The following is a 26,449-nucleotide window of genomic DNA, read 5'->3' as shown; positions in this document are numbered from 1 at the left end:
ATGAGGGTATGAAGTGCAACTTTGCAATATTCTCTTTACAATAACCGGGAAGACTGTTTACAGACTTTCTTTAAATTTTATTTAATCATAGACATTCATGAAGGAAAAATGATGCAATAAAAAAATGTTTCTCCTAGACACAGCCAACAGTAAATAGTCACTTTACACTTAATTCACAGACATTATGCTGAAACAGGAGAGGAAAATAATACATGATTGTTTTAAGAAATCTGATTATATTCCACATGTATTTCTTCTTGTGTACAAAGACACAAAGCACACAGTGAGCGACACTGGAAAGATCAAATGCTTATATACAGCAACTGTCTATTTGTCTAATCTTGATGAATGAGATGAATGTGGCTTTAATATTATTCTCGTATCTCTAATGTTTGATGGGTACACAAAGCTGCAGTGAATCAATCATGTTCTTTTCCGACAAATAAAACAGTAACACAGAGGCCTATATTCAAAAACCCTGATACAAAACAAAAAGCTCTCTATAAGTTACAAACTTACAAAAGATTGCTTTGAACACTACAAGCAGATATAATAAATCATAATCAAATGTCTCAAATAAGTAATAACATAAAATGACTGAATGGCACAACATACTTTTCTCATTATACTTTAAGACTTAAACATAAAAAAAATGAATCAATATTTTTTTTAAATGGAAAAAATGCTAACTTCAATCAAAAACATCCCATTTCTTATTTCTATTTTTTGCTACCTTTCAGACATGTCTACTCATCTTGTTATAGTAGTGAATGAAATATACAAGTGTGTCCTGTGTGTGTTTTAGAATGCCAGTTCAATTCAGCTCATCAGTTGACTCCGACATTGATCTCTCTCTCCTTTCCCGCACTGTGACGAAGTTGAGCAGGTCGACGGCTGTCACCACCCCGAAAACCATCTGCTTCAGACTGGGAGAGCCGTCTGTCAAGTCTGGTGGAGGAGCAGAAGGGTTCAGAGGGTGTATTTCAGAGAACCACCACACTTTTATATTGTTTTCACAATGATCTGTGATGCCAAATTCAATGCTTAGAGATTAAAGATTAAGATTAAGATTAAAACTCTGTTGAAAAGTGGTTTTGTTTGAATAAAAACCAACCTATAAACAAAACCAGTTTAGTGTTTGGTTGTATGTAGGAAATGGGACTGATTCCACAGCAGGACTCTAAAAGGTCTCAACTGTATGGGCCTACTGCCTGTACACATCTTATGCAATTGGTAATAGTCTATTTAAAACTACAATCCAAAAAAAAAATAAAGAACAGCATTAGTTCATTTTTTTGGCCACTTGGGGGCAGTAACCTACAGACCATATTGCTATATCATCACTTTCTGTTAGTGTGAGGAATGTTTAGCAAACAGTTGCCTATTTTCACATCCAGCAAATATGAAGCAAGAAACATCTGGATCTATGTGTCTGTCCATGTGATGAATTCAAGTCAAATAATCACTCTCTTTTAGCTACATTATGTTCACCAGCTGGTTACATTTGTGCCAAACTCTTTTTGTGCAGCTTGGACACAATCAAACTTGGCCAGTGGACTCATAAAATGTGTATAAAAACAATAACACAATATTTAAAGGTCAGTCTGTGTCCATCTTTAATCTGACACTCCTCTGGTGGTCATTATAAAACAGCTGCTGAAGGGAAGAGGAAGCACATATAAATCCTGCAGCTTGAGAATTTATTCTATTCTGTGTCACTGACTTTTATTCAGTGGTTCCACCGTGTAATGACGTCAGGTTGCACTTCATGTTCAGATCCAGAAAGTCTGAGTTTGCCAATATCTTATCAACCACTTTGAATCCTGGACCAAAAACACACAAACACTCTTTGGGATGCTCGCGCTTCAGCTGGACTTTGACACTCATGTATCAGAGAGGGATGATCAGCGGAAAGTCGAGCCCCTGAGCCAGACCGATGTTAGCTTAAAAATGCGGGTGTGGCAGAGCCCCGGGTTCATCAGCAGTCAACAGTATGGCCTTGAGAAAGACACTGACCCCGCATGTGTACACTCAGTCTGAGTTGCTGAGGATAACAACACTGACCGATTGATTTATGGCATTCATGAGAATACATGTTATAAATCAAAGATATGACTGATTTATGCAATAATTGTTTACGTTAATCTAAGCATTTAGAATGACAGTTTTGTCATACCACCACACAGGGGTGCCAAAGTTCTGACTCAAGCAAGACGCATAAACCAAGGAGGTGTGTGTTCATTTGCATGTTTGTGAAAATGCTGTAGTACTTACATTGGATCTGTTCATGTACCACCAGCGCAAAGTGGTCAGTCTCCAGAATGCGGGATAGCTTTCCTAAATTGTCAGTGAGACGGATCTGTGAATGGAAATGAGGGAATGTGTTGAGATTGCTAAGAGGTGAATAAATTCATCATTAACATGTTATCAAAAAAATCTAAGTAGCATATGCACAAAAGGGGCTATTATTTATCTGGTGAGATGGAAATGTGTCAAAGTTTTCGGTGAATACAGATTTTTAAAATACATACTTTCAAATCTTTTACTCAACTCCATTAAACGTGTCACAGCTGAACCTGGTCTTGTCTCACATCCTGATTTGCTAAAATCTCTCTAGTCAGTTCAGAGCCTTTTCACCTGGAGATGCTCCCCTGAACTGGTCTGCCTCATTGGCTCCTGCTCTCAGCCAATCATAATTAAGAATTTAGTCTTCAAATTCAGCCTATAACTTGTATGAAAAACACCACGAGGGGATCTCTTTGTCACATTTGGACATTTCCCTGAATGCAACAGCAATGAACAGACATGTTTTATATAGTGTCTGACCTGTTTGAACTGCTTGTAGAGCACTTTGCTGACCGGGTCCGACAGCTTGATCTTTCCTGCCAGAATTGAGGCCAACATGTTCCCCAAAGTCACCATGCCCAGGATTAGCCTGCACACACACACACACACACACACACACACACACACACACACACACACACACACACACACACACACACAGGGGTTGAAGTTAAACATTTGATACTGTGATACAACACAATAGGACCAAACATGATCCAGACCTGCAGTATTTCAGCGTGACACTCACCCGGCCTCATCCACCACAGGCGCCTGGTCGAAGCCCTTCTCCTTGAGGATTTTGATTGTCTTCTGACAGGTGACGGTTGGCAGGACGGTGAGGGGGGCGGACAGGTTCAGACCCTGCAGCTTCAGGTTCCACCACCTGACAGACGCAGAGGAATGAGAGGGTTTCACACAACCACACGCGCACACACACACACACACACACACACAGATAGAGGAAAATAGAGAATAAAGCCTTTCATTACACATACCATGGTTTCTTCACCATGAGGTCCTCCTCCCTCAGGAAGCCTTTGTCTACCATCCACTTGTCATTCAGGAACTTGGACCTTGAGGGTGAGAAATACAGATAGTTTTTAAACAATGAGTACAAACTAAATCAAGTATTTGCAAACAGGTTTTACGAGGCAGCCACAGTCAAATTTCATGTCGCCTCTAGTGAGTGTCTTACAAAACAAATTTTCTAGTGCACAGTGCGCTGGGAAATGTGCTGCCAAAACTGTCAAAGAGGAAGAAGAAAGCTGCAATTTTCCTCAAGAAACTAAACCCCAAACGCGTTTCGACAGCAGGAATGTGCCAGAATGTGACACACAAAATGTTTTTTTTTTTTTTTTTTGTGAGCTGAAGATGATGAATTAAAGAATGCATCATCTGGTTATTTGGATGTGGGATTCTCACATGTAGTTGCGGATGGAGTCGGGCAGGATGACCACACAGCGTTGGCCCTCCTTCAGCTCTTGGGCCACGTTCACCGCTGCTGCCATGGCCGTTCCAGAGCTGCCTCCTGTTAGAGCAAAGAGCAGGAAGCTGAGTTGGCTTTTCCTCACACAGTCGGAAAGTTGGTGTCGGTGTTTGCACGGACTGTGAGCACTTACCGCACAGCAGGCCCTCATCTCTAATCAGCATACGAGACATGTTGAAAGACTCCTCATCATTGGACTTGTACCAGGTATCAATCACCTGGAAAAAATTAAAAAATTAGTGGTTGTGAGTCAGGTAAACAAAAGAAAAGGAAGTGGGGGGGCAGTTCCTGGAACTCACTGATCTGTCGAGCACGGTGGGGATGAAGTCGTACCCGATGCCCTCTACCTCATACTGGGTTTTATCGGTCTTGTTAAGCTCATCAGGCTCAGCCAGGATGGAGCCTTCTGGGTCGACTCCAACAATCTGCACACAACACACACCATTCATAAGTGGCTCAGCAGTTATTCCACTTCAGACACTTTCAGCCAAGGCTGGAGTGAGTATGAAAATAATCACAAAAGCTATGCTACTTTCAGACTCAGGAGCATAATCTTACAAAAACACTGACTTGTCCTCTTTGACTTCTGGACGGAGACAACTTACTTTGATGTTGGGGCATCTTTCCTTCAGTTTGCGGGCGATACCTGTGATCGTCCCCCCTGTGCCTGCTCCTGCCACCAGCATGTCGATTTTACCTGTTAAAAAAATAAAGATATGAAGAATTTTCTTGATTGTTTGTCGAGCAAATCTGGTTTCTGCTGAGAGTTGTGAGCAAAGTCAAAGCTATGTCAAAGGTACTGATTTGTGTTATATGGTGAAAGATCTTGGTACCGTCGCACTGCTCCAGGATCTCTTCAGCTGTGGTGTCGTAGTGAGCCAGTGGGTTGCTGGGGTTACGGTACTGATCCAGGATGTGGGAGTTGGGGATCTCGTTCTTGAGGCGCCAGGCGACGCCCACGTGGGACTCTGGCGAATCGAAGCGGGCGCTGGTGGGTGTACGGACAATCTCGGCTCCGAGAGCTCTCAGGACATCCACCTGCACAAAAAAACACCAAACAACCAGGAAAAACAGTCAGCAATCTATCATTGTACGACTTCAGATTGGGCCTGTTAAGTTGTACCATAATTTTACCAGATGTGCAGTAGGTAAGCTCCATATGCATATAGATGTGCAGCATGTGTCATTTAAGGATTATATACCAAGACCCTGTGCAATCACTGTGGCAGGAAGGTTTGGACAGCCTCTCCATCTCCACCATGAACAAAATACTGAAGTTCAAATGCAGCTTGTAATGAACATAAGCACTTGAGAGGCTTGATAAACCTGCTGAAATAGAGTCAAACCTACTACTAAACAGGTGCACTTCACCTGCGTTGAAAAGGGCAGGTAATAAAGACAAAGAAAGACTCATTTCTGCAAGTTTTAACTTCAACTAACTGACTGGAAAAAAAAGGTTCCATTATCAGGCTTCCATGTGGGCACTGAGGTTAAACCATAAAGATTTTGAAAATGAGTCAGCAGCTTTTTGAATTCATTAGTTGGAAAACTAAATTTACATTTAAGGACAAAAGATGACTCTTACACGTTTTTACCATTTGTCTAGGGAACATGAACGCACCACAAGAGACTAAGAGTCAAAAATATTCAAATAGAAATATGCCAGTTCGGGGAATTGCTAGCAAATGTATCCCCCCTTTGACAGAGTGATAGTTTCATTCTGACAGAGAACTCACCTTCTCCATGCTCATTTTCTCAGGCATGACAATGATGCAGCGGTAGCCTTTCACAGCTGCAGCCAGGGCCAGTCCAATACCTTAACACACATATACGAGCACATTTTATAACGCTGTTGCTCAACACCTTTAAATACCATTCCTCGTAGACACCCATACATTCCTGAGTAGAAACAGATGCCGTTAATTACCAGTGTTTCCAGAGGTTGGCTCTATAATGGTGTCTCCAGGCTTGAGGATCCCGTTTCTCTCAGCGTCCTCCACCATCCGCAGGCTGATCCTGTCCTTGACACTGCCGCCAGCGTTGAAGAACTCACACTTGGCCACTAAAAAAAATACACAACGGAAACATTTGTTTCAGTGTCACATTAAAAAGGCATTTTGATAAGAGATTATACAAAAAAGATGAAATGATGCAATCGGTGCTGAAATGCCTTCAATTCATAAGTGAATCATATTCTGAGCTGGAACATTTGTAACATCTCTCGCCTCCCTACTCACAAGTTTACAAGTTGTCAATGAGTGAAATTGTACTAACAGTCACACCTTCGGCCTTATCTGAGAATGTGTCTTGGCTTAAGTGACTCACATATTTCACATTTGAGTCCAAACGCTTTGGGGATCTTGTTGATGCGTACCAAGGGAGTGTCACCGATCCTGTGCAGGATGTTTGGGAGGATGGTCGGAGCAACAGCTCTGAGAGAAGAGAGAGGGTTTCAGCGTTGTCTGTGCATGTAGATACACGGCAAAGTTAATCACATCAACATCACTCGTTGTTTTAACTTGTCGAGACTAGTGTGGGGTAATAACAGTTGCCGCCACTTGTTTCTCTGGTTTGAGGCGTCTTTTTAAAACAAGTGTTTATGTGTCAAGTGTCACTCCTCAGTTATGTGTTACAGTTGGTTTTCACTGGTTTAAACAAACAATGGTCACTGCTATCTGTACAATAAGTTCCAAACAAGTGTTGTTTGGTCAAGCTGGATTTTAAACTGCATATCAAAACTGTTTCACGTGTCACAGCGTTAGAGCCTTGAACATCACACTGACCTTGGAACTCGTGTGTGAGGAGAGTCGGCGTTCGAGGCTCCCAGGCTCCATTTGCAGCGGCTGGGAAGGTCGGGCCGGATCCATTTCCTCTCGGGAGAAGCGTTCTTTGTGTTGATCTGAATGGTTCGGGCCGTCTCTTGGGTGTCCCCTACCTTGGGTAGCTTGTCAAGCCCGTTCAGTGGGAAGGAGCCCTCCCGGAGTTTGGCTTCTCCGTTGGTGTGGTTGTGCAGCTTGGCAGCGTGGGGGCACACTGGGCCATTGACAGTGGTCTCTTTGGTGGAGGGAACTGACGGCATGGTTTAGCCTGGAAAACACAGAGGAAACAGGATTATGTAGTTACCTGTGACATTTTCTCCATATAGATAAGATTGTTCCTTAAGGTATCCAGGACTGATGTATCAGAAAATTAACAAAAAATTTCATGAAAAAGACACGTTTTTCATCTTCTTCATTAAAGATACAAACAGTCAAAATGTACATTAAATTTAATTCTAACTATATTGTTACATAACACAATAAAAGCGAAAACCCAACACTGAACCACTCCTTTCCTCCATAAATGCTGAGTCATTACCAGCACCGGCAAAGCTCTGTCATGCTGTGAAATTTGGCAGTGCACTCTGCTGTTGTTACCCCCCCCCCCCCCCCCCCCCCCCGCCCACTGCAGGTGTCACACCTACACATATTCATTATTACTTGACATTTCACGTAGTCATGATGAGCAAATGATCATGCTGTAATTACAGAAATTAAGAGTAATGGGGAAGGAGGAACGACTGGCTGATCAAGCTGTAGTTAGTATTGCATCATTCCTACACTATAGAAAAAGGAACAGTGACATTTCTTAAGAAGGTGATGTGCGCTACATTTCTGAAGAGGAAAAGAGATGAAATGTGCAGGCAAGGTGCCTTGGATTATCTTTGTTTGTGAATGTAAAACTAAAATGGCTCAATCATTGGTTGTTACCAGCTGTAAAATGTTGTAAAAGTTGCAAATGTGTAACTAAATGTTAACTGAAATTCAGTACTGCGAGGCGATAAATAGTACGAGTCTGTGTGGTCCAAAGAGGGGCTTTAAGGTGGGTCAGTGACTTTAAGACAAGCTGAAGAATAAACATTAAAATAGTAGAAAGGTTGATATTAGTTTCAGTAATAAAACCCGCCCAGAACAGGAGCAGACGGTTCGTCTTGCAGGTATAGACCTAAGGTTTGGCAAACAACGAGGACTGAAAATATATAGTGACAGATTGTGATGGGCCTTTTCACCAATTACTGGCATTTGAATGATCAATTATTGAATGCATTAATTGAAAAAATAATGTGCAGATTATTCACTAATGAAAATAATCAGCTGCAGCCCTACAGACAATATTTTTTCACAAGAACAAAAAATCTGCTGCCTCCCATCCTTTAGCCTATCAGCATCTCTGTTTGACGTGTTAGTTCATCCATTTGGTTTCTCCACCATCCAGCTCTTATGAACCTTCACTAATACACAGTGCACACAGCGGGGCCAGCTGTTGAACCGGGGGCCCCTCTTTGACTCCACCATGAGTTCAGACAGTGTCCACACAGTAAACCAACTACGTCTTCTTAAGCAAACAGCTCTGCATGGGAGAGAAATCTGGTCCAAGATACGCTGCTTTGGAGTTATAGACACACTTAAAAATAAGAAATGAACACAAGAATACATTTATACTTCCGTCTGTAATCCTTACGTAACTTTCATCAGTTATCGTTTTCAGTGCCTATCTGAAAGTGTAAGGTTTTAATCTCCTTTCCTGCCCACATTCAAAGCTTGGTATCAGATGATCTCCGCATGCACTCTTAAGGTTACACTGGTGACAACGGCTGTGGAGAATGTGGGAAGAGAGTAGGTGATATGTGGGTTCAACAGGGCAACATGATCCTCCGTGAGAGCACATGCAGCCCATAGTGCACGGCAGGAAAGACTTGAAAGAGGATTTAACGAGGAGAAATTTCAATTTGTTTAATACGCCACACTTAAGCCAAGAATCCAATCTTCAAATACCTACCAGGCTGAAGAAATACAGTGCAAAATCACCTGATCTGAGCCTGGCAACATCAAACCCAGTCAAATGAAAAATCCCTGTAGCAATCTTACCATATCAGACTTGGTTATCTGCTTAAGTCGTGACATTTCTAATCTCCTTTGGTATGTAAAGTGCTGTAGCCATTTTTTGTTTTAAATCTCAGCTTATTATAAATTGGCACAAGTGTTGCTCAGATCACTGCTCTACCAGCAACAAACACAACCAGGGTATCCGCTGGTCAACAGCACCAGAAGAGCAGCCTATAGATACTCACTCAGCCATAACAAATGGTGGGCCAAATGTGAACATCAGGAATGCTGGGCGTAGAAATACAATGTAAAACTGTGGACACATACAGCTGAAAATAGGCAGGTATGCTAATTATGATTACCTTTTAATTTACATGCAAATCAACATGTTTAACTTTATGATGCTATGATGCTCATAGGTGTGTAATGATAACGATCATACATACTGAAAAGATAGGTTTATAAATTGACAAGTAGACAACAGCAACAATATTAGTAACAAGAATACTAACAATTAAGTGTCATCCTTTTTTTTTTTAGGATGAATAATCTTTTTCAAAACATAAAATACCAAATTACCAGAGTTTCCAGACTCTCAAATGTGCAAATGTGCTGCTTTCTTACATTATAGTAAAGAGTATTTTGGGGTCTGGAATGCGAAGATGACACCCTGTGCTCCAGGATACTATGAAAAGCATTTTGCATTGGTTTCTGATGTTTTATAGACTAAAAATGTATCTACTAATCGGAAAAAATCTTTTGACATTTTAATTATTTGCAGTGGAGAACCAAAAATACCAAAAAATAAAACACTGTCAGTTTCTCTAATGTGAATTTTCGCAGGTTTTCTTAGCTATATATGATAATAACCTAAATATCTTTGGGTTTAGAGCCTTTGGTCAGATTACTTCTTCTACTGGGACATTGGCACTGTTGTTTGACATTAAATTGAGCGATTAATCGATAAAATAGTAGGTCAATTGATCGTTAGTTGCGGCCCTACATTGTCTACTATGTGTTTTAACGTCTAATAGATATGTAACAGGGAAGCTATATGACATTAAAAATGAATAAAAAAAAGCTTAAATCAAATACTAAAGAATAAAACGGCAAAATTAAAACGAGAGAAAAACTCTAAAGGAAATTACACACGATTCAGCACTGACCGGGTGGATGACTAAAAATTGAAATACATACTCGTATAATTGACATTGTATAATTTCATAGAAATAAAACATATTTCGTTTATAGTCTGCAGCAATTAAATGAAAAAACCCCAAGCCAAATTTGCTGACAAATAGCCTATCAAATATCTGCACTACGCAGTTACAATATTGCATCAGACATTTGCATTCAGCCACCAAATGTGAAACACCACGTGTTTAATGTATCTATTCTAGGTTTCTTCAGCTAATGGTTCCTCTACTCGTCTGTCCCCACTCACCTGACGACTTTAATGCGGCCAGAAATCTGTAAGAAAATATATAAATAAACCACGGAGGACTCCGATGTACACAGCGACCCTGAACAGCACGTCGGAGTGAGCACTCTCCCACAAAGACAGCGGCTTTCGTGACGAAACACGTGGACCAAACGGGAAGGACGTGGTCAAAGTTTCACGGCATCCTCCCATTGGCTACGGCGAGGGCGTCTGTTTGTTCCACTCCACCAATCACAGCGGAGATTTCTCAATAAGGGTTTGGGAAAACGCTGTGTTAAAGTTGTCTGTACCATCTGTTTACCTTTTATTGACCAAACACGTACTGCATGGGCTCCGACGCATGTGACATCTTGAACACTTCTCATGAGTGGATATTATTTTCAAAATGTTACTGATATGGAGACAAAAAAAAAATAGTTTTTACAATATTTGAATACGCTTTTTAATTTTGTCAACACATCCTGGAGTTATGGTGATCTCAAACTACTTTTAACAATTATTAAATCTATTTTAAAACAGCTGTACTGCTTCTATCATTAAGGAATGTATGTGAACTTTGAAATAATACATATAATTGATAGATTTCCATACTTTTCTATGGCTTTACCTATCAACCACTCCAGTTTTTTTTAAGAAGCAAGTATCCTTAAGTAACAACTTGGCAAAGCAGGCAGCAGATACCACAGACTGAGCCCAAGAGTCTCAGATTTACTGGGACATTTGATTGATTGCAAATATATATAGAATATCACCTCAGCTTCTCCCTGTCTTGGAGAGCTGACCTATGTAAAAATCTAACACTTTTTTTTTTGTTTGTTTCAAATTGTCCTAACATGCATATCCATATCAAATGACCTATTACATAAGTAACAAACAAATGACTGCTTCCAAAGAAAATATAAATGGGTGTAGGGGGAAGGCCCACACCAATGGCTGATTAAGCTTTGGTCAATATTGCATCAGTCAGTCAGTATAAAAAAAAAAAAGTGAGTAATGGAAAAAAGGCAACACGTTTTACAAGTATGAATTAAGATACATTTGCAGCAATGTAGTTATATCCATCTATTATTAATCTCATATTTAAAGATTATTCCTGTGTTTTTGAGTCAGTATTTAAGTTTGAGAGTTATAACCACAGGGTGACAGAACTGAGGAGCTCTTTATTAGGTATTTGACCTTTTGAAAATTATTTGGTGCCTATTCCACCTACTGGTTTTTTAAGTACTCAGAAAAAAAGAATAAGATGCCTCCATTTTGTTTATCACTTAACATTTTGACCAAAATCTTGGCTCAATTTTTAATAATTCTGAGTAATGGCTTTCCATAAAGTCTCACCATTTGTTTTTAATGACTTGTGATGTAATCAGCGTTTTCCTTCTATAAAAAGGAGTCTACATAAGAAATAAACTAATGTTCTTTTAAGCAAGTGGTGCCAGTGCAGAGTTACAAATCTGTTTTATTGAGAAAGCGACACAAGCTCGTCTTAAAAAAAGGGAATAAAAGAAAAAACACTTCCAACAATTCACCAAAAAAGAAAATAACTTTGTCATCACTGCTGGGGTCAAGAGGGAGGGATTTGGTGGGACATTGGGACAGTCTTGGCTTCCTTCAGAATCGTCCAGAGCGCTCCCGATCCCTCGACCTCCGCCTTTCGCGGTCCCGTCGTCGATCCCTGGAGCGGGAGCGTCGTTCCCGAGAACGCGAGCGAGAGCGGTGCCTGGTGGGAGAAAAGACAAGATTGGTTTACAAATTCTAACTGATCCTCAAGTAGAAATGTTCACTTTCAAGATTTCCGCACCTTTTCCTGCGGCGGCCGTACAGCTCCCTTCGAAGTTCCCGTGATATGGGTTTCAGGTGCATGAAGTTGCAGAAACCACCTCGGGTGCACTCTCTGTAGGAAAAGAGTACATGCCGGGTTAAAACTTGCTGACATTGCATTGTATTTGGTGGAACAGTGCCACAAGGAAAAGGCTCTTAGTTACACATGCTGAGGAACATGCCAAAACATCTGATGATTTATCTCCCTCGTGTTCGTCCTATCACTGGCAGAGCAAACAACCCACGATCCAATGGAAAATCACTGAGAGACTCATAAAGGAGAGGAGCAGAAGTTTCCTCACACTGTGCAAGGACAAAGTTTATCACTGCATTTAAAAGAAAATGCGATAATTCCCACAGCGCCCATGCAGCTGCAGAATGAGTTCAGTGCTTTACTGGAGGATGATGACAAGCTGAATGCAGTCAACAGTGGACCCTCATCTAGCCGCAAGCATGGGGGCAAAAATGAGCTACTGGGCCCCATTTTCCCCATGCTCACCCCAGTATCATGTCATACTGTGCTTCAGTGGTGCATATACTCAAACAAGATTTCAATTAAATGAGCACAGACCAATTTTAACAGAGTAAAGCCCAGAGCTTTCAGAGCCACTGATATTATGGAGCCTCAGGCCAATTGCTTGCTTCACCCAGTTGGTAGCTTAGCTGCCGGGTGAACAGTGAAGCTTTATCGTGGATTGTCTAGCTCCAGACTTTCCTCCAATCTCAGCACCCTGCTGCCAATGCCACATACCTTTTCATGCCTTCACCCAAAGCCCTTACATACACACACATGTGGCTTAGTATAAAATTGCTTGTAAAATATTCAAAATATTGTATTAAAGCACCCGGGTTAATGTTGATTGTGATTTTATGGCCAACAGCTACTGATAATTTAAATGTCATTACTGACAATGGTTTGGCCTGTCATTATGTAATAAAGAAATAAAATATTTTTTGAGTTATTGATAATGTTGTAAAAATACCAAACATCTGCAGATTAAATCTCAGCTTCAAGAAGATCTCTTGAAGATCTCGCTGCTTTCCTTTGTTGTTATAGACCAAGTAAAGGGAAAATAAGAAATCCTCTGCTCGGGTACAACGCAGGCAATGCATTCAAAAAATGTCAAAGCAATCAAGAATGAAGAAAACGGTCTGCCTTGCATCAGATTTCCAGGTGTTACTCACCCCATTTCATACTGGCGGCAGCACGCTTCCCTGAAGTCAGTGACGGGGGAGAGCTCTGCGTGGATGGGTTGACCATTGAACCAGCGGTTGTTCAGGTCCATGACTGCTTTCTCTGCATCCTCCTCACGACGAAACTACACACACAGGATGAGACATGAGCTTAGAGAATAACTGGTGGTAGCTAAAAGGACATAAATAAATTTAACGTCATGACAAAGCATCAACACTAAAAAAATAAACTGGGCAACAGAAGAATTGTAAATTAGAAATTAAAAATTAGAAATGAGTTTTTAAATCTGACATAAAATAATTAAACATGGCTGTTTTCATATCAGCCCATAATGATCTCAATTCAAGATCCCACTAAATTTAAAAGCATTTATACTATCTTTTTAAATGGTTCCCCGTATTGTAAATATATTTAGATCCATCACCAACCTTAACGTAAACGTTGCCAACAAGGTGGTCGCCCAAGTTATCGCACACATTCATCTCCTCCACCTCTCCATACTTCTCCTCCATCTCTGTGAACACCTCCTGTGATGAAAAGAAAGAGAGGAAAAGAACGATGAACCTGTCCAACAGGTTTTCATCCTTTATCTTGAGTTAAAATTAGCACCTGGTAACAAGGAAACTGTTTATCCCAATCAACCACATCAGCTAACAGATCTCCTGTGGAGGTTACTTTTAGACGTTTGTTGGGTATCGAAGGAAACAAAAAAATAATAATAACATATATTAGTTAGTGACAGTGGCCAATTAATTTTACTTTTAAACACTACCACAATCACAATTTCTTTTTTAATTTAGCGAACGTGAAACGTTTCCATTAGGGAAGCTGCGGCAAATTCCTGCTGCGTAAATATTGACTAAACTAATACAGGATTCTTGATTCAGCAAAGCTGGGTACATTTAGGCAATGACATGTTGCACCTTTTGGCAACAAAGTGTTCCAAAAGGCGGACAACACTGCTGTGACATCATGTTCTGCAATTTGTGGAATAAAGTAACAAGCACAAAAGGTCACTCACCTCGAAGAACTCATCGTAGTGCTCCTGCATTTCGACATCGCTGACGGCACCTACAAAATGTCAACAAGGGACAGTTCAGGCAAAGCTAAACAAGTGTTGGGAGAAAAGTCTTTAAAACGGACTGTGTAATACCTTTAAACAGACAAAACTAACTGCAGTAGCATGTAGCATGATGCTTCCTGGTATAATATAAATGTTACCTGTAAACATAGATCACAGAGGTAAGATTCTGTAAAATATTGGATGCTCTCTCATGTTAATTCGACCAGTTTCACAGAAGCAAAGTAAAAACTAGAGCTGACCCCTCTTGGTTTGGTATAGTTTACTTTAAAATTACATTTGCCACTGATTTTCCTTTTTGTGTAACTACATGTACATTATGTGCAGAGGGGCCATGACATAATACCAGATAATATTTAGGTTAACTCAACTTCAACTAGTTCATGATGACCCCCTGGCTAGGGAAGGAGGGTGTTGAGGACAGCACTACTAGAAACCTGCTTCCATGAATCAGAAGCAGGAACTGTATGCTCAGTGTGAAACTGTTAAGTGTAAAGGAAAGAGGAACAGTTAATTATAGCTTTTAAGTCTATCACATAAGCAATAATGAAGGATCTGAAACCAAAGCTGTTCTGTGCACATTACTGCACCACACTGACTCAGGTACTTTTGACTAAAGCCGGGGAAACATGCAAAACAGCATGAGGCCAGTTACTAACTCCAGGAAATGATGTGATGCCTTAAATGCCCCTAGAAGACATTTTCCTACACTAAGCCAGATTTATGTGGGGAGGTGTGACACAGTAAATCAGGTGGTCGGTGCTGGAGGGTCCTGCGGATGAAGGGAGAACTTACAGTGTAAACCATCAGCAGACTGGGCAGAGTTTTGAAGGTTATGAAGGTAAATGTTCAAGAGGGAAATGGTCTGAAATACAAAACGTAAACTTCTGTGATATAAATCCAACCAAATATAGAGCTGGGGAGGGAAAAAAAATGTGATTAGATATTTTTCTGTCAGGAAATTGCACTAAGTTCCAGCTAATTATGTGACGGATGAAGTTGCATTCACAAGCATCTCAGAAACAACCACTCTTTCATTTATTGGAGGGGAAGCTCACTGGACCCCTTCACTGTTTTGTAGATAGTTTAAAAAGATGTTAGCATGTTCTTCGCCTACTTTTAGTTCTTTTTTAATAGAGCAGGGCATTGGCAAAAAATAAGACAACAATTTTTGGCTGTACAGTCTGGCTATAACCAGTCATCAATCATTCTAACACACCTACCTGTGAGAAAGGTTCTGCTTCAGCTCTACTAGACTGGACTCAACATATTTAATGAAAACCCATAAACACACACACACACTTCTAAGTATTCCACCACAAAAGCAGAGTCTGTGAGAACTGTTCGTTTTGTTTGTGTACTGGCGTCACGGTGGAGATACATGTGGCCTGCACTGTAAGTCACGTGACGGCTAGAAAACAGATAGTCACAAGCAGGTGTTTGTGCTTGTTGTTGGTATTGGGTGATAACCGATGAATGACTGATTATTTGGTCTGGGATACTTGGGAGACAACAGGGTCCCCACTGGGTGTCCAGCTAACAGGGCTGAAGCAGTACCTCACATCTGTGGTTATTTGTGAACGCCACTTTTAGGAAACAGAAAGGGAGGTTGCTGACAATTTTTTTTTTACTTACAGCGGGAAGCGTCGGCGGTCTGTGCACTGTTCTGGGGATTACGGTAGATGTTCTGAATCAAGATGGTCTGCAGAGGAAAGAACAAAAAGATATGTGGTCAGACAGGATTGCTTGGTGATTGTCTAGTTTTGTGACATTTCTAATGACATCAACTTGTATTTTAGCTTGTGTCTTATTATAAAGGCATAATAAAACACATATTTACAAACAGAGCAGCCTAATAGGCATGTCTATGAGTGCCTTTAAAAGCACTCTATAATGTTTGTTATCATTATTTTCTTAAGTTATAGAGCGTTCATCAATATCAACTGGTTTAATCAGCGCCATTATTTTAGGAGGGATTTTAGGTGGGATCCTCACCTGGCTGAAGGTTGGTTTGTTGTGCAATCTCGAGCAGCGGTCTCCATGTCTGCAAGCTCCAATTTTAAAATAGAATGAACAATTGACCCTGGAAAAGAAGGAGTAGTGTCATCATATTTGGAAAGGATAAGGCTGATGAAATAACGTAGGTGAACATGTCACCCAGAGCAACAGTGACTCATTAATGTGTTTTTAGTAGTTTGTGGACAAGAATTGAACTTTAGATCAGGCTTTAACAACTTTAAAAACTTGTAAGTAGGATCAACTCATTGTTCTTTCCATGGGATTTGTTGGCTGTATATATGTTAAAAGAAAAAATACAACCAGGCATATACTTAAAAACAACCAGGCCTACAGTATCAGGTCCTATGACCAATACAAAAGCTATGGTCACTTTATCTTAATCTCAGTGCTAAACTAGATATTGTGGAAGTTATAATCTCAAAATGACTGTTTACGTGTGTATCAGTATCATGTGATGAACATGTAAACACTTTCTCCTGATTTAAGAAAGCTAGCTAAAGCTTCTTTCTTGATATTGGGAAATCAAGACGTCTGCACACAGATGATCAGAAAAACTAACGTTATGAATAACCAGATTTAATGTAAACACCATAACCCCCCGAATATGCTGAAACCCGGAACACAACTTGGCATGTAAACGTACTTAACATTGTGTCACATTTTTTCTTGGTCTTCAGTCTCTGGTAAAAGGATACATTTATTTCTATCCACTTCTTTTAATGAGTGAAATGAACATTACACGGCTCTGTTTGTCTATCTTAACTATAGGTTGGTTTGAACTTTCTCTAGGATCTCCACAGAGTCATTCTCCAAATCTTAGTCACATTATTATAATAAAAGCATAACAATGCACTAATGAATTTTGTAACTTGCAGACAGTTTCCTAGTCTCAAAGGTGTAAGGTGCATTTTGCTGCACTCCACTGGTAAAACGGAACAAAACAATCCGCCTGAGAGATAGCTACTCTGCTAACAACCTCGTTTATTAACCAAGCTGCGCGTTACCTTGCTGTTTAATAACACATAAAGTATGACTCAAATGTGTATCTGTGTAGCAAAAAACAAAAGAACATTTTGTAAAATTAGACATTTTGGCGCAAACCAACAGTACACAGTGGCAGCAGGTTAGCTAAGGTGTCTTCATGAGTTTCATTCAATGCGTTAGCTTCCTCTTGCTAATGTAAGGTTTACTGTGACATTCCGCGGTGCTGCGGCTACAAACTGAGTCCCGTCGGTGGTGGAGAAGAACCGCTGCAAACATACTTTGTATAAAACTAATCAGTTTGGTGACTGATATAATAAATATTAAATAAAACTTACTTGTCTTTCTCTGTGCCGAAAATGGATGCCAGGTACTCCGCCATTTTCGGCTCGTCGGAAACGTAATGATGTACGTCATTACGTAAAGGGAGGGCGACTGCGCAGTCGTGACCACCCGACAACTTGCAGTGACCCTGAACACCACATACTGGCGATGTTGTTCCAGAAAGAAATCTCAGAAATGGTTTTCTTCGCCTCTCAGATAAGCCCACTTGTATTATTGCTCAAATACCCTCAAAAGTAGTCAATTGTTACTTCATTATTCATTGCAATTATTTGCTCAATTATTATTTTTTCATTTTCATCGTCTCCCCTGAAAAGTAGGCTACATAGCAACAAGTGATTTTTCCATTGGTGGAAAGTAATTGACTACATCAACTTCTGTATAAAGAGTAGCCTGCAGATAATTGTACTGTACTTGATGATGCATTGTTATAGATGAAACCACTCAGGATAAAATAGGTAAAATTTGCTAAACATCAGTTATAGTAATCATAATGTTGAATAGCCTATATTATACTTTAAGACTATCACAAAGCAGCCATTGTGTGTACTTTTTCTTTTGATACACAGACTACATATTCCTTAAAACAACAACAACAACAACAACAACAACAATAACAATAATAATAATAATAATAATAACAACAATAATAACAATATTAATAGTAGTAATACCCACACTTTTATCTAGTTGTGATTGTTGTTGTTTATTTTCTCCCCTGAGATGTATACATCAATGATGTTGATGAATATTTCCATTTTAGGGAGATTCTAGTCTACTGTCTTTTGTTGAAAGATATTGAAGTTGTCCTGCCACTACAATTCCTACAATTATAATAATATTTTATGTGTAAAACACACACAAAAAAACATAATATGGAACAGAGTTAGCCTATATGTAGCATCAAAACTTGTGTTAGTGCTTTCCCTTCCGTTCTTCAGAATTTTTGGTATAGTTATTTTCTTTAACAGACAACAGATGTAATAATTTAATTTAAAAATGTGCTACTTTGGCCCTAATGCAGCCTCTGTAGTCTGTGGTCAGTACTCTGTACAGCAGTGTCCCGCCCACAGCACGATCTGATTGGTTAAACGCCACGAGTAACAGTCCATCACGCTAAATGTTGCTATGTACACAGATATATATATATATATATTAATATACACTATTATGGATTAATTGTAAATTACTAACTTATATTTAATGTAACCATAGTCCACTGATTCTGATGTTAACTTGTAAGTTATTATAACACATGATAATTTCCTAAAGTTTTAGTCTTTGATCTGCTGCTACATAGTTTTATTTAAATGTAAATACATTTGTCAATGTAAATTCAGATCTTATATGTTCATAAACCATTTGGTTGACAGCATTAAAAACTCCTCTTTGTTTTGGAGGGGGGTGGCAGGGTTGTTGCGTCCCCTACCAATGTTGAGACCAAACCTACGTCCTTGCTCAAGAGGCCGCAGCGTCCCCCTCTCCTCCTCAGTGCACTATATATCCTCCACGGAAACCACACCGCTGTGCACAGGGCCACACAAGTTTGCAGGAGATGCAGACGGCAAAGATGAAAGGAAGGGAGAGGGGAGAGGAAGTCAGCTTGAAGAGGCTGAACCACAGAGGCTGAGAAAAAGTAATGATACAAGATGTAAAGGTGCACAGACTGAAACAAGAGTCGGAAATGTAAAGAGAGTGTGAGATCGTAGTAAAACATAACATGTCTGCTGTTGCCGTATCATAACAGAATCAGCACCTGAAACTGTGGGAACCCCCTGTTTTGAGATGTTTCACTGCATTGGACCTGCAGCACTTGCAGAAGACCACCCACCGGCTCACATTCACCTCCACTTCATTCACCGCCCCTGTTGTCGGGGGGAAAGAGACAGGGGTTGGACAGGAGTGAGCAGCGAGAGAAGAGAAAGAGGAAGCAGTACAGTAAGTGGCTCAGATCAGCACTTCTCTATTTTGTTCAATCAAATAATGATGTACTTGGAAGAACATCTCCCACTTGGATTGTCTGCGAGTGGAAGATGACAGGAGGTGTTCCCATCATGAGGCCTAACCGCTGCTGGACCGTCCTGAATGTGTCCATCTTAGCACTGCTGGTTCTCGCCTTGAACGCTGACAGTAAGTAGTTGATATTTCTTTGAACATTTTTTGTGCTGTCTCAGTATTTGTTTGGTGTTACCTTTCCTTCCTCTGTAGGTGTGTGATGGTTTAAATCAAGTCTTTGGACTGAAAAGTCAGCTTATTTCATTTGGCCTGGTTAGCTTTGTGACCACTCCCCAAATTCTCTGGTAAGAGTTGGTGGCCTGATTTCTGCGAGGGTCATGAACTTTTAAAGTGCTGTGTACAAGCACTTTCAGATTTTTAAAAGGTCAGCGTTGGCGCATAGCCACATCCCAAACACCACCATCAGCTCAGTTTGGTGTAAAAGTTATTAAAAGTTGAACGGATATCAGTTATCGAAGGGGGTTTATCGCGATTGGACCACAATTCTGCCTTTAAAACTTGCCTTTAAAAGTATGAGAACTCCACCATGAATGTCTCTTGAGCTGATGTAAAAAACTGCATATTCCCTGATGCTAAAAACACTACTTACAGTTCATTTCTTCCACAACAGGAGGGTGTGTTTTTCGTACATGTGGGAGCTCGTTGGAAACTGTTAGAGATTTTATTTCAAACATAGAAGAAGCACAAAATATTTCTAAAAGCAAGACACAAAAAGCCTTCATTAATCATCTTCATGTTCCTTGTGATTTAGAAATGCTGTTATAGACAAAGGAGGTAATCAGTTTTCCTTTTGTAATAGGAAGTACTAATGTAATTTCTTTTAAAGAGTAAAGACTGTGTGAGTGACTTCATAACTACTGACCACAGTTTCATTCATGTATTTATGTACATTCTGCGGTTTTCTTGTGCCGTAAATGTTTCTTTGTGGTGTGACAACGCGGTGTGTGATTTTCTTACACAGGAGATGTATTATTTAAAACTGGCTCACTGTGGGAAAGTGAACCACCAACATTATTTCTCACCATGTTTAATGGTGTTAAATCATTGTTACCTGTGACATTATTACCACGAGAAAACCAGGTATCTCCACATTCGATCATCAAGCAGTTACTCCGGAAATATACAGTGGATGATTTTAAGATCATGCGACGTGTCCAAAAGCTCCAGAATGGCTACTAAATGGACCTTTTCGTGAGATTGCTTTGTTAGCTTCTTTTTCAGATATCAAAAAAATGAACTCCAGCTCTACATGTATGGTTGAACTGTTACATGTGACGTTAAAGTTCCCCTTGGGACAGTCTAATTCAGGTGGGGCCCACTCTCGGTTCCTGCAGCCGCTGGATCTCATGCAAATTGTGTTCACAATTAAATGTCACCAAGTCATTTTTTTTTTTTGCATTTTGAGTGTGTTTAGAGAGTTTTTTCAGTTTCATTTTTACTGTAGTTAGTCATGCGTGATCTTATTGAATATGAAGTTGCTTTTTATTTCCTATGTAACTTTCACAGTCTTACTAAGAAAGTATTATGAGGCTAATGTACTTCAAATATGTGTTTAGTGTCCTTTAACTAATATAAATCCCATCAACTATTCACATAACATTACAAATATTTTTTTGTCATATAATATATGAGGTTGTTAAACTAAAGAAGCCATAGTTCCAAATCCTATGTTATATACTATTATCATTAATTTATCTCAAATTCAACTTATCACTCATAATCTGTTATGTTGTCATTCTCTTCTGCAGGTGAAGACTGTGAAACAGTAATTAAAGTACAACGCCACACACTTTACGAGGCCTTCGTTGGACAAGAACTTATCATGAACTGCACAGTTGCTTTCTGCAACAGTTCACCACCATCAGTGATCTGGTACAAACTTGATCAACCTATTGGCCCTGTTAATGTCAGCAGTGGCAGTCACATTAAAACAGTGTGGAAAGAGTTAAGCCGTTCTGAAGGGGTATCGTTTTTGATCTTCCAAAAAATACTCGTCAGCGACTCAGGTCTGTATCAGTGTCGAAGTGGAGATAGTGTGAGTCACAGCATCAACGTGTCTGTCCATGGTGAGTTTGCCTTTTTCAGTAATTTATACAAACCATAGGAAACCTGAGTTCACGCTGTCCAGCTTACATTTTTAACTGCTACTGAATAATAACTGAACAAATGCAGCTGATTTCATTTTGTACTATAAAACATGAAATTCCTCCTATTTACACCTCCTCTATCATCAAATCATTTAAGACTTGAGACAGTAGCCCTGTGTTGTTGTGTTATAGGTCATGCTGAAATTACCACTGTTAAATGGGAGAATGAAACAAGTAAGAAACATTTATGTTTATAGTGTTTTGTAGTGATTCTGCTTTTTCACCTGCTTTTACCTGCATTATGAAACATTTGTTTTGTTCTTTCAAACACTGTGGCCTGTGTTAGGTTTACATTGATGACATAAACACACATCCATGTTGAGTAAAACTACTTTTTTCTCTCTCGCAGGTAGCCCAACTCCTACCCCTCAGCTCCCAGAAAATATATTGATGTATGTGTACCCTGCTGCTGGGATTGTGACACTTGTTGTCATAGTGATAGTTCTATCCATCATATCAATGCGAGGGTGTAAAGGTGAGATGATCTGATTTGTTTTTATTCATTTTATTCTTTACTCCAAGATAAAATGCCAAGTATTTGATTAATTATGCCATTCACATGAAATTATAATTTCACCATCATGCAGGGAAAACAAAGAAAGAGACACAAACTGAAAATAAGGTAAGATAAGAATACATTTTCCAATTTATAACCACATTATTTCATTTTTATTCCTTCAAACTGTTTAATGCAAAATGCTTTTTCGGATGTGCGTAGTACATCGTAGTCCCCATGGTGGAGCAGCCCTCCCCACATGCCGGCCTCCATGTCTCGCCAAGACAAAGCCCCTCTGCCCCGCCCTCCCGGAGATCCACCCGGAGATCCACCCGGCGAAACGCACCGTCCTCCCAACCCAATGAGGCGCCGATAGATAACGAGCACGTTTATGGCGAGGTAAAAGAGGACACGGAGAGAGGGAGAAACGCGGTGGAGGACGAAGGGAGTTCTGTCGTGTACGCCGCACTCAACCATCAGCCGCCACCGGGGGCTGCTGCTCCTCGGCAATGGAGGCGGGAGGAGGAGTTTTCAGAGTACGCGGCTATCCGAGTGTCTTAAAGACCCAAAACAAACTCTCAAAATCATGCGGAGTAATATGTGTCTTGGTGTTGGCTAGAGTAAATTCCACTCACACTAGAGGACCACTGATCAAACAGGTACATCCCACAGGAGCAGAGGAGAGCAATTACAAGAGGATACAATGACCCACTCACAGCAAGGATTGCGGATACACAAAACTCATCTTGGACTCAAAACACGAGGAAGCTACAGCACTGACTATTCCACCCAGTCTACCCAAGACTCCAAAGACTTGCCAAATAATTTAAGTGCCATTTGGTCAATACTTTCAAGGCCCTGCACACCTGCACAATCCAGTTGGAAAATGAATGTTTTGCATCACCCTTGTTGTCTGGAGTTTTCAACATCAGAATTCAATTAGGCAAATTCTAACTCCCAAGGATGTGAGTTTGAACATGACTGTACTGAGAAAGGCCTCATCTGTGCACAATCCAGAGAGGAGGTCTAATCATTTACTATAAGTTGAGTTGCCTCTGGGTATGTAGGGCTTTTCACCCTGTAAAAAAAAAAAAAAAATTTAGCAAGAATGCCATTGTGAATTTTCCCCTTTCACTGACTTTTCATGCTAGAAAAGATTGGCAAAGGTAAATAAACTACACCAGTTGTTAGCATGTAGTAGCCTAAGCAACAGCTAGAAGACCAAAGACAACTAGTACTACTACTTAAATAGTTGGTAAGATTACCTGAGTCACGTTGTAAAACTTGCAGTAAGGACGTGTTGGTGCAAGTTTTTTCAGAATTCATTTTAGGTTGTGAGACTGTAAATGCGCAGATCAACCTTCACTTCAATGTGGAAATTGGAGAGAGAGTATATTTTAACAAATAAAACCTAATATTGTACATTTTATGCCAGGGATGAAATGAGCTACAAAGCCCTGAGACTGTGTAGATCTACAGCATGGGAAAGGCAAACTGTGTCTACAGCCAGTGTGGTTTTGTTTGTAACCCTGGTTTGAATGATTTGTGTCATGCACCCGCCGTACATGAAAACTCACTCGTGTTGTTGCACATTCATGACTTCAATTGACTCTTCTGAGTAACATCACATCTGACAACAGTAATGTTTTGGGGATTCTACAACCTGTATCATATCAACTCTTCATGCATTTTCTGACTCAACGAATGACTAATGAGCCTTTGGGATTTTGTGTTCCACACACCTTTAGAGTTACTGATTGTGATTCTTTAACTGGGAAATAGAGAATGTAATGATTATCTGATTATTTTGTGCAATCAAATAACATAATGTATATCCATAATTGTCTGATTTGAAAATGAAGTTATCACTCCTGACTTGCTCTTGCTCTTTGTTTTCTCTAAAACAATTTCATACCATGGAGGCAGAAATGTTTACTCAAAAATCAACAAAGTTTCAGATCTACCAAAGCTGAAAAAAAAAAGATGTGTGTAGCCAATGTGTGTGTGCTTGAAATGCCTTTAATCAAAAACAGGAAGTAAAGTCGACCACATGCCATTTAGTGTTATATGTAGAACACGTCTAAGGTAATAGTTGTTTTACAGAAGGGGATACGTTTCCACCATGAGATCGAAGTACTGCCTGACCATCCTCCACGTTTCTATGTTGGCGTTGCTCGTTGGGACTTTGGAAGCCGATAGTAAGTTATTCATTATTTCTAAATGGCTCATCTCAGTCTGAGCAGTGTCAGCACTCTTTTTCTGACACCAGGTAATCAATTTTAAAGGTTATGAAGACTGAAAAAGTTTCAAATTTACTTCTTGTATCTCATGTAAATCAAGAGCGGGGGCATATTACACATATTTTACTGGACATACTCAAAGATGCAACGAAATGAAATACACTGAATGCGGAAGTGATTTGAGTCCTATTAAGGGAAAACGTAAAAAAAAACAACCATAATCTATCATTCACCAGTGAGTGTTTAACACAAATTGTTGCTAAACTGACAAAATAAGAAATTGTTAAACAGGTCTTTGATGCCCTAATGCAGATTTCTGTTCATTATTTGCATCTCTGAAGGATCTCTATAGAGATATGGTTATAAGAATATTAGCCATACCTCTTGTGCAACCATTTAAGGGAGCATATATTACTGTAAAATCAGTTTTTTCTTGATCCATATGCATTATTTTACTTCAATTCTTCTGGAAATGCGGATAGTAGAGCTTGAGCCTCATAAGCAGGACTCTCTCTGAAGTCTCACCTCTTTTGTTAAAGTCCAAAAAAGTAAATCACTTTTCTCCTTTGAGAAGAAATTAGACAAAAATATATTATATATTAAAATATATATATATTTGATTTAATGAAGTAAAATACAGTTAGTTCTTTATCTACGCAGACGTAAAACTTGTTTCCGTGAACCCAATCATATCACTTCGTTTTATACCATATTTGGAGAAAGCAGTAACGGTCACCAGAGCCACAGACTGTGAACAACAACCATATTAGCTTTCCTGCTAAAGTCTCTTTGTCTTATCTCACACATATGAACAATGTGTAATCCTGCACCTCAGTGTGTCGAGCGAACCATCAAACAGAAAAATGATCGTGGAAACGTGCACTGCTAACATCAGTTTGCAGGCTACAGCTACAGTAATTAGTTGCCAAATTTGTGATATATACCCAAATACTTTTTTTTCTTCCTTTTAATAATAAAAAAACCCCATTAATAATACATTTAAAAGAGTTACATTGGTTTTGACTCCAATAAGGAATGACTAAATGTGTTTTCAGTTGGATTTTAAGATGATACCAGCCTAAACTGTAACACTCAGTAATGTAAATCTAAACATACTATATCTGAATAAATAAGATTTTGTCACAGGCAGTATATAACCGGAGAGGCAAAAAAAAAAGCTTTAACCACAAAACCGCCACAGATGGTTTACCAGCTTGCAAAGCTGACCTGAATCTTTTTAGTTTAATGGCCACAGCTGCAGCAAGTTTTCAACTTTTTCTGCGACCTAATTCATTGAAGTGTCATTCCTACAAGATTTTTTTTTTTTTTTTTTTTAAACAAACCTTTTAAAACTTTAGGTTATGTTCATACTTCCATATTCTATATTTAAATTCATATACATTTCTTTTTCCTTTTGCAGGTGAAGAACAAGCAAGGATACATTTATTTCATCACTTTACTTTTCATTACTGTAATCAGCATGTGTTGTTATTCTCTCCTGCAGGTGAAGACTGTGAAATACTAATTAAAGTACAACGCCACACACTTTACGAGGCCCTCGTTGGACAAGAACTTATCATGAACTGCACAATTGCTTTCTGCAACAGTTCACCACCATCAGTGATCTGGTACAAACTTGATCAACCTATTGGCCCTGTTAATGTCAGCAGTGGCAGTCACATTAAAACGGAGTGGAAAGAGTTAAGCCGTTCTGAAGGGGTATCGTTTTTGATCTTCCAAAAAATACTCGTCAGCGACTCAGGTCTGTATCAGTGTCGAAGTGGAGATGGTGTGAGTCACAGCATCAACGTGTCTGTCCATGGTGAGTTTGCCTTTTTCAGTAATTTATACAAACCATAGGAAACCTGAGTTCACGCTGTCCAGCTTACATTTTTAACTGCTACTGAATAATAACTGAACAAATGCAGCTGATTTCATTTTGTACTATAAAACATGAAATTCCTCCTATTTACACC

General features: G+C 39.6%; 4 protein-coding genes across 4 annotated transcripts; 2 read left to right on the top strand and 2 right to left on the bottom strand.

The window, feature by feature from the left end:
- Positions 1-56: 56 nt before the first annotated feature.
- On the bottom strand, positions 57-10,299 carry cbsa (cystathionine beta-synthase a). The gene is made up of 15 exons (XM_023420236.2): positions 10,142-10,299; positions 6,616-6,919; positions 6,158-6,264; positions 5,760-5,894; positions 5,569-5,648; positions 4,666-4,870; positions 4,438-4,529; positions 4,132-4,257; positions 3,966-4,050; positions 3,769-3,874; positions 3,342-3,419; positions 3,095-3,229; positions 2,827-2,935; positions 2,275-2,359; positions 57-948 (listed from the first exon to the last, which is right to left on the bottom strand). The coding sequence occupies exons 2-15, from the start codon at positions 6,909-6,911 to the stop codon at positions 815-817; spliced, it is 1,773 nt and encodes a 590-aa protein (XP_023276004.1). The 5' UTR covers positions 6,912-6,919; positions 10,142-10,299; the 3' UTR covers positions 57-814.
- Positions 10,300-11,576: 1,277 nt separating this feature from the next.
- LOC111665249 (splicing factor U2AF 35 kDa subunit-like) lies at positions 11,577-17,670 on the bottom strand. Its single transcript, XM_023420178.2, has 8 exons — positions 17,571-17,670; positions 16,228-16,315; positions 15,868-15,934; positions 14,173-14,222; positions 13,580-13,678; positions 13,142-13,275; positions 11,937-12,029; positions 11,577-11,855 (listed from the first exon to the last, which is right to left on the bottom strand). The coding sequence occupies exons 1-8, from the start codon at positions 17,612-17,614 to the stop codon at positions 11,747-11,749; spliced, it is 684 nt and encodes a 227-aa protein (XP_023275946.1). The 5' UTR covers positions 17,615-17,670; the 3' UTR covers positions 11,577-11,746.
- A 1,187-nt stretch (positions 17,671-18,857) lies between these two features.
- On the top strand, positions 18,858-24,108 carry LOC111665259 (uncharacterized). The gene is made up of 7 exons (XM_023420189.2): positions 18,858-19,210; positions 19,322-19,704; positions 21,339-21,656; positions 21,870-21,911; positions 22,087-22,212; positions 22,325-22,359; positions 22,456-24,108. The coding sequence occupies exons 2-7, from the start codon at positions 19,608-19,610 to the stop codon at positions 22,792-22,794; spliced, it is 957 nt and encodes a 318-aa protein (XP_023275957.1). The 5' UTR covers positions 18,858-19,210; positions 19,322-19,607; the 3' UTR covers positions 22,795-24,108.
- Positions 24,109-24,231: 123 nt separating this feature from the next.
- On the top strand, positions 24,232-26,443 carry LOC147818337 (uncharacterized). The gene is made up of 2 exons (XM_087177720.1): positions 24,232-24,431; positions 25,978-26,443. Exons 1-2 carry the CDS (start codon positions 24,356-24,358, stop codon positions 26,331-26,333), a joined length of 432 nt encoding a protein of 143 aa, XP_087033846.1. The 5' UTR covers positions 24,232-24,355; the 3' UTR covers positions 26,334-26,443.
- The last annotated feature ends 6 nt before the right edge of the window (positions 26,444-26,449 follow it).

Source organism: Seriola lalandi, unplaced genomic scaffold, assembly GCF_002814215.2.
Source record: "Seriola lalandi dorsalis isolate HSWRI2012SDOR001 ecotype SW California unplaced genomic scaffold, Sedor1 jcf7180002054630, whole genome shotgun sequence".
Classification (NCBI taxonomy): domain Eukaryota; kingdom Metazoa; phylum Chordata; class Actinopteri; order Carangiformes; family Carangidae; genus Seriola; species Seriola lalandi.
The sequence above is the reverse complement of the archived record's forward strand: the minus strand, read 5'-3'. Positions and strand labels throughout refer to the sequence as shown.

Bases quoted from the DNA above. Each gene is read 5' to 3' on its own strand.
- cbsa (XM_023420236.2), bottom strand. From the start codon at position 6,911: ATGCCGTCAGTTCCCTCCACCAAAGAGACCACTGTCAATGGCCCAGTG. The intron at 4,530-4,665 runs GTACCAAGATCT...TTTTTTTAACAG, and splicing joins GATCCTGGAGCAGTGCGACG to GTAAAATCGACATGCTGGTG. The intron at 3,230-3,341 runs GTATGTGTAATG...TGCGTCTGTCAG, and splicing joins CTCATGGTGAAGAAACCATG to GTGGTGGAACCTGAAGCTGC.
- LOC111665249 (XM_023420178.2), bottom strand. From the start codon at position 17,614: ATGGCGGAGTACCTGGCATCCATTTTCGGCACAGAGAAAGACAA. The intron at 14,223-15,867 runs GTAAGTAAAAAA...GACATTTTGTAG, and splicing joins GACCGCCGACGCTTCCCGCT to GTGCCGTCAGCGATGTCGAA. The intron at 11,856-11,936 runs GTGCGGAAATCT...TTCTCCCACCAG, and splicing joins TACGGCCGCCGCAGGAAAAG to GCACCGCTCTCGCTCGCGTT.
- LOC111665259 (XM_023420189.2), top strand. From the start codon at position 19,608: ATGACAGGAGGTGTTCCCATCATGAGGCCTAACCGCTGCTGGACCGTC. The intron at 19,705-21,338 runs GTAAGTAGTTGA...TCTCTTCTGCAG, and splicing joins TCTCGCCTTGAACGCTGACA to GTGAAGACTGTGAAACAGTA. The intron at 22,213-22,324 runs GTGAGATGATCT...ACCATCATGCAG, and splicing joins ATCAATGCGAGGGTGTAAAG to GGAAAACAAAGAAAGAGACA.
- LOC147818337 (XM_087177720.1), top strand. From the start codon at position 24,356: ATGAGATCGAAGTACTGCCTGACCATCCTCCACGTTTCTATGTTGGCG. The intron at 24,432-25,977 runs GTAAGTTATTCA...TCTCTCCTGCAG, and splicing joins TGGGACTTTGGAAGCCGATA to GTGAAGACTGTGAAATACTA.